General features: G+C 46.1%; 2 protein-coding genes across 3 annotated transcripts in view; one reads left to right on the plus strand and one right to left on the minus strand.

Moving 5' to 3' along the window:
• Positions 1-5,021, plus strand: part of LOC131110174 (membrane-associated phosphatidylinositol transfer protein 2-like) — a 29,737-nt gene extending 24,716 nt beyond the window's left edge. Inside the window, exons 26-28 of one of the 2 annotated variants that reach the window (XM_078794092.1) lie at positions 297-480; positions 553-681; positions 741-5,021. In XM_078794092.1, the coding sequence (XP_078650218.1) occupies positions 297-480; positions 553-681; positions 741-1,106 (679 nt within the window). In that variant the 3' untranslated portion in view covers positions 1,107-5,021. The remainder of the gene's footprint in view (positions 1-296; positions 481-552; positions 682-740) is intronic. The other variant, XM_078794093.1, reaches the window with a different exon arrangement.
• LOC131110257 (kinesin-like protein KIF2A) lies at positions 3,905-13,196 on the minus strand. Its single transcript, XM_058063182.2, has 21 exons — positions 12,994-13,196; positions 12,031-12,125; positions 11,837-11,956; positions 11,683-11,737; positions 10,666-10,785; positions 10,310-10,410; positions 10,132-10,227; positions 8,954-9,008; positions 8,730-8,892; positions 8,564-8,654; positions 8,421-8,484; positions 8,265-8,356; positions 8,047-8,189; positions 7,740-7,944; positions 7,576-7,686; positions 7,435-7,502; positions 7,276-7,356; positions 6,789-6,933; positions 6,623-6,724; positions 6,429-6,564; positions 3,905-6,367 (listed from the first exon to the last, which is right to left on the minus strand). Exons 1-21 carry the CDS (start codon positions 13,055-13,057, stop codon positions 6,282-6,284), a joined length of 2,193 nt encoding a protein of 730 aa, XP_057919165.2. The 5' UTR covers positions 13,058-13,196; the 3' UTR covers positions 3,905-6,281.
• Between the last annotated feature and the right edge of the window lie 3,514 nt (positions 13,197-16,710).

A 16,710-nucleotide genomic window follows, 5' to 3' on the forward strand; every position in this document is an offset into this window, starting at 1 on the left:
ACAGGGCACATATAGACAAGCAACCATTCACACTCACATTCATACCTATGGACAATTTGGAGTCGCCAATTAACCTAGCATGTTTTTGGAATGTGGGAGGAAACCGGAGTACCCGGAGAAAACCCACGCATGCACCGGGAGAACGTGCAAACTCCACACAGAGATGGCCGAGGGTGGGATTGAACTTGGGTCTCCTAGCTGTGAGGTCTGCGCACTAACCACACGACCGCCGTGCAGCCCATCATCATTACAAAGTCGGTAAATTTAAAAATAAAGACTTGAACATTTGTTTGCAGGTACTGGCAGGACTTGGGGTATCTGATCGTGTATGTGACGGGTCGCCCAGACATGCAGAAGCAGCGTGTGGTGGCTTGGCTCTCTCAGCACAACTTCCCCCACGGCGTGGTCTCCTTCTGTGACGGGCTGGTCCACGACCCGCTCAGACACAAGGCCAATTTCCTCAAATCCCTCATCAATGAGGTGAGCGGCACCGAGGACCAACGGCGTTCTTCCGGGGCTCCCTGTGACCTCTGACTTGCTCTCTTCAATCAGGCCCAGATGAGGATCTTTGCCAGCTACGGCTCCAGCAAGGACATCTCTGTGTACACCAGCGTGGGCCTGCCCCCGTCCCACATCTACATAGTGGGAAGACCCACTAAGAAAATGCAGCATCAGTGTCAGGTATAGCCAATGACCAATCCCATGTTGGACACCCTTAGCTTACTGAATTCTCTGTCCAGTTTATTCCGGATGGTTACGCATCCCACCTGTCCCAGCTGGAGTACAACCAGCGGTCCCGTCCCGCAAAGTCCGCCAGCGCCCGAATGGTCCTCCGCAAGAGCAGCTTCGGGCTGGGAGCGGCAGCGGGAGACTTCCTACGGAAGCGCAACCACATCTTCCGCACCATTTCCCCACAACAGCCTGGGGGCCCAGCGTCCGGTTCTCCCGTCCAACAGGGCCGGACCGAACGAACACAGAGCCAGTGCGAGGTGGACCGTGGGATGGCGGCAGCGGCGACACAGAGGAGCATGAGCATTGCGGCGGGGTGCTGGGGCCGCAGCGGGAGCACCAAGGAGGGCAGCGGAGGATTACTTGGACCCAAGTGAGCTTGTCTGACGTGGCCTAAAGGAACATTTTGGAACAGGCTTGTATTTTTTAAGCTCAAAAGGAGTGGACTCATCATCAATTGTGGAGCATGACTCTTTTACACTAACACTTTTTTTTAATCGGATACAGAGCTCTCCAAACATAAAAAAAGGTTCAGACTAATTCATATAAACCTTAAGCTAATACCACACCCTCCCCATATCTCATAACACATATTTACATACACAGCCATTTTGTATCAAAGCTGTCCAAGCAGTCTAATTAACAGCTCAGGACAAACTGCAGCCAGGTTCATTTCATTAACATTCACACAGGAAGTAAGTCATCAACCAGTCCAACCATTTAATGAGTCCGGAAATCGGTCGCCTTGTTTCGTCCCACCCTTTAATATGTCCGATTGAAACAAGCGTTAGCTAGCATCAAACGGAAATGGTTTACACATAAATACGCACACTGCGCAGCAGTCATTTTGATTCAAAACTGCTGAATGTTACGTGATATGATATGTTTATACACCACGGCGGTATTATGTGTTGTGATGGTATTCGTATCTCAATTGCTGAGGCTGTATATGTCAGAGCGAGCCTTCCCGCCGACATTAACAAGCCCGCCATTAGCTTGGCGAAGTGCTCCGGGCAAAATGCTCCCCAGTCGCCCTTTAAAAGTTAAATACTTTGACGATCTGATTGTGGACAATAAGACCGACATTAGCGACGTACAGAAAAGTCACGGCGAGGCTGTGGACAGTGGAACTGCCAGTGGCGAAGGTGGACGAGACTCCATCACTACTGCTCTTGTTAACAGGTAAACATTTAATATTTTGTATTGTCATGACTTTGAGAAACCGAGCTTTCAGTTTTACTTTGATGCTTTACGGGAAGTGGTTTTCACACAAAAACATTAATTTGGTAATTATGAGTCGCCGAACTACACCGAAAGTGTTTCAACACTCATCGGTGGCACTGTCAGTCATAAGTATTATTGGTTCTTATTGGTTGTATGATTTATTGGGATAGCCAATAGGGATCGTTAATATTCTTGCCTCCAATTGGCGGTACGATTATTGGCAAGTGGGGGATCCTCTGATAAGAATTTATTCAGTTGTATCCCTTATTTGACTTTACCTTTTTTACTTCCTATGTGAAGTTTTAAAAACTCGTACATTTCTGCGCCATCCCATTAAAAAAAAAAAAAAAAAAAAAAAAAAAAAAGTCCAGGCTGTAACGACTCCATTACCCTTTGGAGTGTAATGTCTTAAAGTGCAATTATAAAGCACTTGATGCTTCTATCGTATAAAATGTTGCCACCAATATATGTATTTATTTGGACATGTACAGGCACATGTATTTATTTATCCGGTTTGTTCCACTTCACCTGGCGTTTGCTCCTCTTCTTAAATCTCCATTTCCATTTTTCCATTTCCCCCCCCAGCAGTCCACAGCAGCAATCCCTTTAGCTTGCAATACCTCTGACCTACCTGTCGGTGGCGTTGTGCTCCCCCATATGAGCTGATTCTGCTGCTACTTTGAATGTTAAAAGTATCCCCTCCCAACGTTTGCTTGCAAAAACCACGGCAGTAATCACACCAATTGTAAAGCTGCAGAAACAAGCTAGCACGTTGTAGTTTGCGCTCCTCGCCAATAGGGGGCAGCATCGTGTGACTAAAGATGTGTTTAAATATGACATTTGAAATGTTGGAGGCTGCACGGCGGGTGAGTGGTTAGCGAGCAGACCTCACAGCTAGGAGACCCGAGTTCAATCCCACCCTATGTGTGGAGTTTGCATGTTGTCCCCGTGCATGTGTGGGTTTTATCCGGGGATTCCGGTTTCCTCCCACATTCCAAAAACATGCTAGGTTAATTGGCCACTCCAAATTGTCCATAGGTATGAATGTGAGTGTGAATGGTTGTTTGTCTAAATGTGCCCTGTGATTGGCTGGTGACCAGTCCAGGGTGTACCTCGCCTCTCGCCCGAAGACAACTGGGATAGGCTCCAGCACCCTCGCGACCCTTGTGAGGATAAGCAGTAGAAAATGAATGAATTAATGAATTTGAGATGTTGCTCCTGAGGAGAAATGTGGTAATACGGAGCCGGCTTGTTCATGACGTACAAAATGTACTTTTTTTTAACGCCTTACAAAGGAATTCATTCCCTGCTAACTCCATCGCTAAGGCCAAATGATTCTTCTGTCAAACTGTAGTTAAACCAACCGCCTAACCTCACTTTAAAAAAAGGATTAATCGTTACATGTCGCTGGTGTAGGCACCTCTTGTAGTGCATGTCTTGTTTATATTTAATTTAGGGGCAGCAGGAGGAAAGTAATGTATGTAAATGTGCCAAGTAGTGGATATTTGTTTGATTAGAGTTGAATGCGGACAGGAGGATGGAATGAGTGTACATATGTGTAAAGATGTATAATGTAGGTGCAGAGTTATTTGTTTACCTCTAACTATACCACTATACATTTCAGGTAATATATATATAAATATATATATATATATACTGTATATATTTGAAATATGTAGCATATCCCTTCCGTCTGTCCGTTGGAGCAACACTGGGGGTAGCAATCGCACATCCTTACATTTTCTACAGAATTTCAAACAACTTTTGCAGCATAACTGGTGCACAACATAGGAGAGGACCGGAGCGTAAAGCAAGTTGCAAAATGACGTAACCTTTAATGAGAAATGAAATATGTATCGCACCAAGTGATGGATCATATTTGAGGCTGTGTGCAGCTAAAAGACAACACTCTAAATATTCAGACTGTTTTTACCTTCATATGGGATTACAATAATTACAATCAAAAGGAAATACATAAGAAAATCAATAAAAACACGTCCAACCACAGGAAGTAGTCTTTTTATTTATTGTTTTATAGCAACTGACATTTATGTTCGACTGTTGTGTGAAAATGTTTGATTACAGCGTCCCCAGTGGCCGGTTGGTGCAAGGCGAGCACTTCAGCTCATTATTGAGGGACAGGATTTTTCCTTTTATGATGACATAACTTCATGTCCATCTCCCTGCACATTTTTTTTTAAATCAAATTAGGCCAGTCATGTGTATAAAAGTTTTGTTTTGTTTTTTTTTTTTACAAAAAAGACACATACCATCCATATATATACGCCGTTTTTCCACTGCTTGGTACCTCACGGTCACAACTCTACTCGTTATTGACCAGGAGCTACTTCTATTTCATATAGGAGGACGTAAACAACTGCAGGTCCAGCAGCATTTTGAGGATACCAGGGTAAAAATAACCTCCAGTGTTCATGTAAAATGATTAAACTCCAAAGTCTCCGCTTTGCTGCCATCATTTCCCTCTCCTGCCCACAATCTCCTCCGTGTTTAGTGTCACGCTTTTGACTGACACGTTCAATGTGGGTTGCTGTTGTTATTCACCTGCTCCCACCCCGACCCAAAACATCAGCCATCCAAGTATTTTTATTCTGGCAAATGACACTTTAGTAAAATTGAATGAATGTGTTTGATTATAGCGACCCCCACACGCCACTTGATGCGATACGAGCTCTGAGCTCATCAAGACAGGACCAAAAGTGACCAAAAAGTGACCAAAATTTCATGTCCTGCCCTGCACAATTCTTAGAAAATCAGCCCAAAGTGACGAGAAAAATCATACATACTCAAGTACATAAATACACGAGCTGATACCATGCAGGGGACGTAAACGACTGGCGGTCCAGCACATTCTGAGCATACATAGCTAAAAAAGGACAAAAAATTAGGAATGCTCCGATCACTGTTTCAAACTGCTGATTACGATATCAATATATTTATGATAAGTGGTAGTGGAGACGATTCCCAGTGTCTCTGGTAATACCAATACATGGCTAACCAATTGATCAATCACTGATTTGATATGAGCTGGAGATGGACAATGAAAGAATATGTTGATGAAAAGAGAATAAATGGAGTGTTTCCTCACTATCACAGCTGGCAGCTTTTATTTCTTGACTGCCAACATTTCAATGCTTCACTACTTGATTTACCACCAAACACACACTTTATACTCGTCACGTCTATAATTCAACACTTGCACTGAAGCATGATTGAGCCTTTGTTGAGCCGCGTGATAGCGTCACCATCGAAAGGCTTCATGTTCATCCAACACATCAGTGACATCATGAGCATCGCGACTACAAGATAGCTACATTGGAAACGTTAGGAGGTACAAAATGAGGTGGGACAAAAATGAGCTCCCAACTAATCACGCTGCTTGTTTGTTTTTTTAAAAACATGTGACTCTGCTAAAGAGTCACAAGACCTGGAAGCTAGGCGGGTAACTCTAGCTCAGGGGTCTCAAACACCCGGACCGCAGGCCAAATGTGGCCTGTAGGACACTAGTTTGAGGCCCCCGCCTTTTAATGTTAGTGTGGCCCGCGCAAGTTTGATATGGATGCGGTATGGTATCATGTACCCAGAAAAAAAATATTATGTTTGATTAATGTTCATGTTAAAGGTTAAATAACTGTTAATAGTTATCCTCCCTATCCGTGTGGAAGTGGTAAGTTTTTGGCTTTTTTAAGTTTAAAGGAAATAACTTTTAGGTCGCTAGATCTAAACGGTGGTAGATACATAGGTTCGATGAGGGCTGGCATGGATTGGTGTGTCTGGGTCGAGATAAATACCAGGCGCATCATCTTCAAAATGGCAGACATAGGATTTGCTGCTGGACGCTCATCGTTTTGACAGGCATTTTCATGAAAATGGGCGGTTTGGGAACAGTTACCGATGGATCGGAGCAAGCATCCTTACAAAAAAATAAATTAAATCCTATGCTAACTTTAGCTTAACCCTGCTTACCTTAGACTCCCATTTGTTTTTGGCTCATATGTCCAATGCTGTTGCAGTTATAAAGTCCCCCAAATAGAGTAGTAGAGTAGAAGCGGTACTTTGCAGTGGAAAAGTGACATCGACCGGAAATGCAGTACTTAGTTTTTTGCCTCGTTAGATAAAAAAACAAGACATTAAAAATGTTAGGTGTGATGGGGGGTGGGGGGGGGCAAGATGGCTGCAAGCCAGGAGATGCACGTGAAACGACGCATAGAAGACAAAATGGACAGCATGAGCTCTGAATTGAGGTGTAAGCGTGAAGGCGAGGTCGTGGCCTTCCTTTTGGATGTTTCACTGGCATCCAGTTTTTGGGTCTAAAGTGCACGAGGCCTCCTGGGGGTGATTTGTTTGCTAGCTTGTTCTTCCTCCTGCAGCGCACAGCGGAAGGACTTGACTTTGTCTGAAAGGACAAAGACAGCAGCTCAAGAGACGGACGACCGACACGGCCAACACGGTTTTACCTCTCAGTTCAGTCAGAATGTCAATCTTCTGGTCCAGAATCTGTTCCAGCTGCGTAGCGTAGGACTCCACGTCGTAGTCCACCTCCTCTGTCATCTCCAACAGGACCTTCTCGTCCTCCAGGCAACGGATGGACTCCTGCAATTTGAGACATTTCAAGCATTTCCCCATGAATTTGTCCTTTCCGCTTCCTTACCTGGAAGACGGCCCTGTGGTCCTCCAGAACCTGCTCCTCCATCTCCACCAGCTGCGAGACGGCCTCGTGGAAGGTGAAGAGCTGCGGGGAGACCTCCTCCTCCTGCACAAACCACAAAGAATTACATCCTCACGTGGACCACCACCCTTCCGTGCTGCTGACCCACATTCTGTTCGCAGAGCAGCTTCAGGTCGTCTCTCTGTGGGGAGCTCCCCACACCCCACTGGGCCTCCAGGACGTCCAGCTGGTTGACGTGTCCTTCATGGTGTGCGTCCATGGTGGCCGCCGGCTCTACCGTCAGCTCCTTCACCCTGGCGAAACAAGGTGGACAAAGGTGAACGAGACAGCAACATGGTGGGACAGGAAGTAGAGTAAGAAGAGACAGGAAGTGTCGGCACTATTGCACTAGACAGGAAGTAGCGGTAAGATTAAACTACAGAGGGTGTCATGATCTATGACAGGATGAAGAAGTAGCAGTTAGACAGGAAGTGCTTGGATAAAATGATACAGGAAGTAGTGTGATTAGGTGGGACAGGGAGTAGCAGCATCTCAGACATGACAGGAAGTGTAGCAGAGATACGGTACGGGAACACCAAGATAAAACAGGAAGCGGTAGCGTGACAGGACGGGGACAAGAAGTGTAGCGTTTGTACTCGTAAGTAGGAGAAAGCTCAGCGCGTCCACCGCTCTGCGAGAAGGGAATGTCGGAGGGACTGATTCCAAATTCCTTGACTCTGGAAGCACGGAAAGGATACACGTTACGGAGCGAAGATAGGAATGTTCCATCCTGAAGTCAGCAACGCTGATGTTACCTGTTGGCGTATCGGAGCGTGTTCAGGGTGTTTTCACAGGATGCCATCCCGGGGGAGATTGTGGCTATCTGCAGATGAGGAACAACATTCCCGGAATCTAAGTCCTTCTGATCCCGTAATGAAGACAGAAGCAGAACTTACCATGCATGTCCGAGAGTTCTCCCCGATGAAGGAATCTCTGAGCACCTGGGTCAGCTTACTGGCTCGGAAGGGAGTGTGAGGTTTGTTCCGACCCAGAGCTCGAATGCACTCCTACAGAAGCGCAGAGTCAGCGCATGGACGTGGTGTCTTCACACTTTGCCTACCTTGAGGGCCAGCAGGCTCTTGTTGATCTCAGCGCCTTCAAGGCGGGTCTGGCGGTCGGCGCTGGATGTGTCGGCGCCCCTCTCGTTACCCGCCAGGTCAATGAGGGAGAACTTTCCGTGCATCTTGCCTCGGCGGCGGAGGATGATCTGAAAGACGGCGTGGCTGCGGGAGGAGTGGGCGTTGGCTGAGGTCTGACCGGACGTCCTGAAGAAGAAGAAGAAGAAGAAGAAGGGAGACAAGGACACCAGCCCCCGTTTAGTCGCTGTTTTCCAGATGCTTGCTAGGTTAACGGCGATGGCTTCACACCTGCAGCTGTTCCCCACTTCGATGAGCTTGAGGACGTCCTCCGTGCATTTGACCTCGCGCTCCTGCAACCCCACCACCTGCACCTGCTGCTTGCCATCCTCCAGCACCCGCAGCTTGGCTTTACGGTTCAGCAGATCAAACACCTTGGGAAGCAAAACAAACATGGAGCGGTTTTCCATCATGGACTGGTGGAAAGCGTCTTGACATCTTTCACTTGCCTTCCCGCTGTATATCTCAAAAAACGTGGCAAAGACTTGGAGGTCCAGCTTCTTGTAGATGGGCTTCTTCAGCATGAGAAAAACATCTCTGGCTGATAAAACGTTCCAAAGAAATTAGGATGCGTCGTGATTACAGAAGCGGACAAGAGGCGATACCTGACAAGGCGTAGATCCCTTTGGAGCAATCCTGGTTCTTCCCAGAAAAGTCTCCTCCCATCGTCTACAAGAAGACACCATCAGAAGGTGGGTGGGCGGACTACGGCCATGGGCCATATTCGGTCCAGCAAAGCATTACTCACATGCGTTTTCCCACTTCCTGTTTGCCCGTACGCGAAGCATGTTGCCATTCCTCGCTCGAAGATGGTCTCCACCAGCGGCTGAGCGGTGAACCTGCCGGTATTTTAGCGCCATTCATCAACTAACTGACCACGGTTCTTCAGAACATGCCTTGCGCTGCTTACCAACCTGTACACCATTTCGTTGGTGGAGTTCTCGTCAAAGGCGTAGTCGAAGCGGAACGTCTGGTTCTCCAGGTAGCGGGTCAGGTCCACCTTCTGCTTGGGCTCGTGGACCATCACCACGTCCTTACTGGGAATGGTGATCACGTCCAAATCCTTGACAGACAACTCTAAACGGGGACAGATGGCGATCATCAGCGTCAGACTGATTTAGGGGCGAGGGGCACGTACCTTTTTTGTTGAGGGGTCTTGCACGTACGCACACGCATATCCGATGCTCCTCAATCTGCAACAGCAAGAATAAGGATTGATTAAATGCAGATTTAGTCTCAGTAGTCTCACTTGGACACTTCTGTGTTGATCCTTAGATCTTTTGTGGTTATTATTGTGATGAGGGCTTAGAGCAGGGGTCTCAAACACGCGGCCCGCGGGCCAAATGTGGCCCGCAGGACACTAGTTTGAGGCCCCCGTCTTCATATGAAAGTTTAATGTTAGTGCGGTCCGCGCTAGTTTGATATGGATGCTGTATGGTATCATGTACCCAGAAAAAATTATTACGTTTGATTAATGTTAAAGTTTAAATAACTGTTAATAGTTATCCTCCCTATCCGTGTGGAAGTGATAAGTTTTTGGCTTTTTAAGTTTAAAGGAAATAACTTGGAGGCTACCGTTTAGGTCGCTAGCTCTCTAGTTTGCGAGTTAGCATGTGTCTCAAGACCCTGCAGTTGCGCAATATGTTGTAAATAAAAAGAGTATAAATGTGACTATAGTCGTGTTTTGTCATGTCTACAGGGCTCTAATAATGCTTTGTTAATTTTAATCTGAAAAAAAATAATTTGTCTAACCACCAACTATATGTGGTTTCTTAAGTTTTTATTATTTGCCGTTTTATTATTATTATTATTATTATTATATTTATTACTGATTGTGCAGAAAAATAAAAATGAAGATATTTGAGAACAGTGGAATGTTTTATCAGAGCTTTTCTTGTAGAAAATCGGAACCAAAGCACTGAAAAAGTTTGTATATTTTTTTGTTTTTAATAAATGCGTTTTGTTTTTTTTTGGAAAACCTGATGCGGCCCAGCCTTGCCCAGACCCTAGCTCCAGTGGCCCCCAAGTAAATTGAGTTTGAGACCCCTGATCTATACTATAGCTATAAGAAAAGTCAAAGTCATATGTTATGTTATGTAGACTACATAACTACTTAGGACTCATTATCTTTATTGCCATACGGAGGTCAATTATTGAATATTGTGATAACTGTGGATGTGATATACTAATCTGTAGTATTAAGTATAGTTGTTATTTTTACTTTTCCACAGTGTACATATCTTTGTTGTCTTTGGCATCGCTAACGTTCTTGCTATCATGAAGTATCGTATTGCGACTTGAAAAAGAAGACAATACCAGGTCATTGGAGGTCAAAGGTCTGTAGTCCAGACTGGCCCGGAAGTCGCGGATCATGCACATGATCTCATAGTTTGGCAAGTTGACATCCACTTCCTGAAACAAGAAAGACATCCTGTGTTTAGTGTGTGTGTGTGTGCGTATGTGTGTGTGTGTGTGTGTGTACGTGCACACTGACTTGTGCTCTTTTCTCCCGAAGTTCCTGTTGCTGAAGTCGGCGCTTCTCTCGCTTCTCCTGCAGCTTCTCCACTTCCTTCACACAGTTGGACTTGCGTCGTGCTGCGGAACCAAGAGGGCGTGGTCATCCCTGTCCGTTTCCTCCCAGGTACACCACCCAGCCCCACTCTTTCCCATGAATGGGACTGCTATTGTGCCCTGATGTCCCCTTCTCTTCGTGTGTGTGTGTGTGTGTGTGTGTGTGTGTGTGTGTGTGCGTGTGTCTGAAAGGCTCTTTGACGCGGCCGCGTCCAGCTGGGCTTCATGACATCACTGTCCGCCGCTCAAACGCTGCATTTGTTTGTGTGCCTCGCTTACCGTTCTGCTGCTGGATCAGCGATTGGTTGGCGGTGGGCTGGGCGGCGATGGACGGGGGAGGGGGCTCTGCGGCCTGGCTGTGCTGGCTCGGACGGGCCCGTGTGGTGCCCACCGCCGCGGCTGAGGGAACACACACAAGAATCAGTAACAGTATCGTCTTTTCATCACCTTGTGACCTACATGCACCCGACCCTCTTTACAGAAAAGGCTTTGCTACACATCTTAAAATGCAGCCTGCCAACTATGTGCCTCGCTTCACCACAGAACCATCTTCATCTAATTTGATATCATCTTCACCTGACAGTATCATCTTCATCTATCCCATCATCTTCATCTAATCATGATATCATCATCTATCCCATCATCTTCATCTAATCATGATATCATCTTAATCCAATTAGATGATATCATCTTCATCTGACAATATCATCTTCATCCAACCCACCATCTTCATCTAGTCATGGTATCATCTTCATCTAGTCATGGTATCATCTTCATCTAGTAATGGTATCATCTTCATCTATCCCATCATCTTCATCTAATCATGATATCATCTTCATCCAACCCATCATCTTCATCTAGTCATGGTATCATCTTCATCAATCATGATATCATCTTCATCTATCCCATCATCTTCATCTAGTAATGGTATCATCTTCATCCAACCCATCATCTTCATCTAGTCATGGTATCATCTTCATCTAATCATGATATCATCATCTATCCCATCATCCTCATCTAGTCATGGTATCATCTTCATCTAGTAATGGTATCATCTTCATCTAATCATGATATCATCTTCATCAATCCCATTATCTTCATCTAGTAATGGTATCATCTTCATCTAATCACGATATCATCTTCATCTATCCCATCATCTTCATCTAGCAATGGTATCATCTTCATATAATCACGATATCATCTTCAGCTAGTAATGGTATCATCTTCATCCATCCCATCATTTTCATCCAGTCATGGTATCATGCTACAGTGCAGATGGTGTGCAGTCAGGGGTACCTCGGTTCTCCCGTGGGGTGTTGTCTGGTTTGGGTATGGCTGTGACTCGTCGGGTCTGAAACAACAACAACAGTTGATGTCCACGTCAAGGCTGCACGTTGGGAATGAAGCAAACAACAGAGATTGTTGGAGCAAAAGAAGACCAAGAGGGGACCTTGGGCACTTTGCTGGTCTTGGCCACACTGGAAGGAGGAAGAGGAGCCTCTGGACTGGGCGGTACCTCCTCCTCAGGGGCCAGGTCCGAGTTCAGTGCGAAGATGCTCTCTAAGTCGATCTGCAAGGCGGAGGAATTAGGGAGGGATTATCACTGTCCCGCTCTTGAAAAGGCCTTGCATCCGGAGGACGTACTTCCTTTCCTTTGGTGTCTCCGTTTTCAATCCACTCCACCGTCACGCTCTCATTGTCTTCATGCAGCGAGGTCACCATCGCCTGGTGGATCCGTCCTGGTGGAGGAGATGAAAGCACATACATGGATGTATACCACCTGCACCACCTTATCAAGGACACCAGCACTATGGCAATCATATCAAAGATCCTCTCTTTGACAGGATCACACTATTGCAGGGATGTTCAGTGTGGCGCATACAAATAAATGATATCATCTACTAGCATGGAAATCCAATGTATTGGAGAAACAAATACGCAAAAAAGTACGCAGCCCTCGCTGGAAAAACTTTAGGCACCCCATATCTCCTGTTTGTAAGCACCTACAGCAGCAACACTAGTCAAAGATCCTCTATATAACAGGAGTGCACTGCTGTTTTTTTTTTCAAAAACACAAATCGCCCCCTTTAGGGGGACCGTCTGGGGCATATTTGGCCCGTGGGCCGCCAGTTGAAGCCCCCTGTACTGATGGGTTCCAAGAGCCTCCAGACTGGACTGACAAACCCTTGCAGCGATTCAGATCCAGACCCACCCACAGTGGGCAACTGTGCCACTTCCTGGGTGTGGCCTGGTCTTTGACAGGACCACATCATCCTTTCCACACATTAGACCCGCTGGAAGACCACGACCCCCCCCCCCCCCCCCCCCCCACACAAGCCGCCATCATCCCTAAATGCTAAGGTGATGCAGGACGGGCACACGTCACCACAGCCCCGCACCCCCCACCTCCCTCAGGCTGAGGATGCTGGCAGGGCAGGTGGAGGACTGAGAGGGGGGGGGGGTGACAGCCGGAATGAATGGTTGTGAATGAAAAGGGGCGACAGTGAGGATGAAGATGATTTGGAGAAGGAGTGTCCGCCTGTTAGCAGCGGTCAGCGCTAGCTCATCCATCCCAGCCGGACCGGCTCCCTTGTCGCCTTTACGTACCGTCACTCCGTTTGATCTCCACGTAGATGCCCACGTAGATCTTCCCGTAGATCATGGCGGCCATCGCCCCCTCCCGGCTTTTGCCCCCACCCTCCTCTGTGTATGTATTTGCAATGGAAGTGTTAGCCGCTGATCTTGCGCCTTTCAAGTTGTGTTACCGCAGGTCACCAGGCAGAGGCGGGGAGGGGTAGCAGTGCGCATGCGCGGGTGTTGCCCACCGAACGTCACTGACTGACAGCACAATCTTCCAAATGAGTCTTACAGTAGACATTTCATCTGAAATAATATTGGACGGATACTTCATTTATGTTATTATTTGTGTTCTTGTTGTTTTTAAAGGAATTTCAGGTACTATATTCAGTCAGAGAATACGAGACGAGACCATTGATAGTGAATCAAGTAATAACAATCACTACCGAGTGAAAGTGACACGTCTCCTCCTGTTGACCACAAGATGGCAGCAGAGCACCATGATATCACCATGAGGCCTTCCACCAAATACCAGCTAAATAAAACTCATTAGTAGCAGCAGTTCAGTGACTATTACTCACTATATTGCAGTTTCCCCCAAAATGAACGACTAAATGAAAACATCTTCCAGACCAGACCCTGATTGAAAGCTATAGGAAGCAAAAGGAGCATCTACTAAATATTGATGTCATTTTTTTGTTGTGCCCAAATTTATGCACCTGCCTACTTTTGTTTAAATAATTAGTGCTCACTTTCTGTAAATCTTCATTTCACTTCTCATTTATGACGATTTTCGTCTGCTATGTGATATATTTAACTAGTGATTTATACAGGAAAATCTTGAAAATAACTTTTTCACACGGCGGCATGGCGGTCAAGTGGTTAGCGCACAGATCTCACAGCTAAAAGACAAGGGTTCAATTCCAACCTCGGCCATCTCTGTGTGGAGTTTGCATGTTCTCCCCGTGCATGCGGGAGTTTTCTCCGGGTACTCCGGTTTCCTCCCACATTCCAAAAACATGCTAGGTTAATTGGCGACTCCAAATTGTCCATAGGTATGAATGTGAGTGTGAATGGTTGTTTGTCTATATGTGCCCTGGGATTGGCTGGCCACCAGTCCAGGGGGTACCCCGCCTCTTGCCCAAAGACAGCTGGGATAGGCTCCAGCACCCCCCGCGACCCTCGTGAGGAAAAAGCGGTAGAAAATGAATGAATTTTTTCATCCACTGTATGTTTCATGTTATGAGCTGTATGCTCGTGATATCATATTCCTTCAGAGTCAAGCAAATATTACATATCTCTTCTTTCTCTTCTCAGAGGAGATGATGTGGCAGCGCCTGTGTCTTTACTGGAAGGTGTCGGTCGGCAATTGTTGGCATCGCCACGGCAACAGCATCCTTCCCACCCTGTAAGAGGTAAGTGTGGGCATTCTTAGCTCGGTGTTAGGAGTAGTACAGTAACAGTGGTGTTTCTTGGGACTCAATGGTGTGACAAGGCAAAAAAGTTTGAAACATCCTAATGGATGTTTCAGCTCAACGCAGGACAGAATTGGATATCATGTGAAGAAAAGAAGGGGAAGAGTTCTTGCTTCATCCTTTACATCATTGTTCCTCTCGTTTTCTTCCATTGTATTATGTGGTGTGGCATTGTTTTGTATGCAACAGAAGCCTTTTCCCACTCACTGGTGAATCAATAGCATCAGTAGGAGAGATGGGAGTGCCAAAGAAGGGCGGGGAGGGCGCTGATGTGGTCTTGCAGCTCCACTGAGCAGGACTAAGGGCCACACACGTCCATCCATCCTTTTCTATGCTGCTTATCCTCACTAGGGTGGTGGTGGTGGGGGGGTGCTTGTTTGCCACAAAGCATTAAGGCCAAGAAGATGCTGATTTCATTTCCACTGGCTCCACCCTGGAAATGATATCAGTAACATAGAACCTAATTTCATCCTGGTCCTTATTGCGGTCTGGCAGAGCACCCCTGCCCCGCCCCCTTTGACATACACATTTGAGACCTCAATGAAGGACAATCAGAGGCTATAAAGTCTACCCATGACGTCGGACTTGAATAGATTACACTCCAAATCTTATTAGAAGTAAACAAAGACAACCGAGGCTCAGAGCTAGCTAGCAGTGCTAACGTATCATCATGGACTTCTCTCATTGTGGCCTATTTTGGGAACCGATCCCCCTATGGGTGAGTGGTTATGACTTTAATAATTGGGACTTTTATAATATAATCCTTTAATAATCTTCCCACCTAAGAGCCCTTCCCCACATGTCGAAGTTCTTGAAAAGATGCTTGTGCTTGCAGCTCGGACAGACGGCCATCTTGCACCCAAGGCATCTCGGCGGGGGAGGAGGAAGAGGAGGTCACGGTGGCCCAATTAGCTCCATCGGGTTTGTCTCCAAGGACGAGACGCCAAAAGGCCAAGCAGACACACGGGAGGGGCGGAGTCACAAGTTCCTAATCCAGCGCTGGTGCTGACATTTGGAGGTCAAGGTGAGCCGCGCTTCTCCATTAAGGCAGGAATCCCTCGGGTGGCGGCCCACCCCCACCCCACGCTGGGAAATGTTGTCTTCTCTTCTTCTATGGTGACCTGAAGGCCACCAGTACAGCTCTTACCACACAAAGGATCTTTGGCCCTGCCTTACACAGTAGAGGATCTTTCATTAGCATTTTGCAGTAGATTCTTACAAACAGCAGATCCTTCCTGTCATATACACAATCTTTGACTAGATAGCACAGCGCTCCTGTCATATAGAAGATCTCTGATTAGAGGTTTTGCCATTGGTCCTTAAAAACACTCCTGTGACATAGACAATCTTTGATTTGTGTTTGTAGTAGGTCCTTGAAAACAGATGTTCCTGTAATATAGAGGATCTTTGATGAGCAAATTGCAGTAAGGGCGGTAGCTGCTCACTCCCGTCAAATAGAAGATCTTTGAGCATTTTTGCAGTAGGCGCTTACTCCCGTCATATAGAGGATCTTTGATGAGCAAATTGCAGTAAGGGCTTTATCCCTGTTGTATAGAGGATCTTTGATGAGCAATGTTGTGGTAGGTGCTCACTCCCGTCAAATAGAAGATCTGTGAACATTTTTGCAGTAAGGGCTTTATCCCTGTTGTATAGAGGATCTTTGATGAGCAATGTTGCGGTAGGTGCTCACTCCCGCCAAATAGAAGATCTTTGAACATTTTTGCAGTAGGGGCTTACTCCTGTCATACAGAGGATCTTTGATGAGCAATGTTGCAATAGGTGCTCACTCCTGTCAAATAGAAGATCTTTGAACATTTTTGCAGTAGGCGCTTATTCCTGTCATATAGAGGATCTTTGATGAGCAATGTTGTGGTAGGTGCTCACTCCCGTCAAATAGAAGATCTTTGAACATTTTCGCAGTAGGCGCTTACTCCCGTCATATAGAGGATCTTTGCGCATATGTGCTTACTTGTGTCGAATAGAGGATTTTTGATGAGCAACTTTGTCGTAGGTGCTTAGTCCTGTCCAATAGAGGATCTTTTATGAACATTTTTGCAATATAGGTGCTTACTCCTGTCATATAGAGGATCTTTGATTTTTGCAGTATGTACTATAGATTCTGCTGAAAATGATTGTTCCCCATACTAGATTTATAATTTGAAGTAGATGTAAAATAAATTGTGCAAGTAGTATTCCCACTGTTGCTATTAAGATAATGATTGTTTTGGCATTGTGATTGGTGCTTGGTAAAGCATAAGGAAGAAAAGGAAAA

This window comes from Doryrhamphus excisus, linkage group LG10, assembly GCF_037039965.1.
Source record: "Doryrhamphus excisus strain RoL-2023G ecotype Guam linkage group LG10, RoL_Dexc_Guam_v1.1, whole genome shotgun sequence".
Taxonomy (NCBI): domain Eukaryota; kingdom Metazoa; phylum Chordata; class Actinopteri; order Syngnathiformes; family Syngnathidae; genus Doryrhamphus; species Doryrhamphus excisus.

What these genes read in the sequence shown, in the direction of transcription:
- LOC131110257 (XM_058063182.2), bottom strand. Translation starts at nt 13,057, where the DNA reads ATGGCCGCCATGATCTACGGGAAGATCTACGTGGGCATCTACGTGGAG. An exon ending in ACCAACGAAATGGTGTACAG is followed by an intron (nt 8,655 to 8,729) that starts GTTGGTAAGCAG and finishes AAATACCGGCAG; the next exon opens with GTTCACCGCTCAGCCGCTGG. An exon ending in AGAACTCTCGGACATGCATG is followed by an intron (nt 7,503 to 7,575) that starts GTAAGTTCTGCT and finishes CCTCATCTGCAG; the next exon opens with ATAGCCACAATCTCCCCCGG.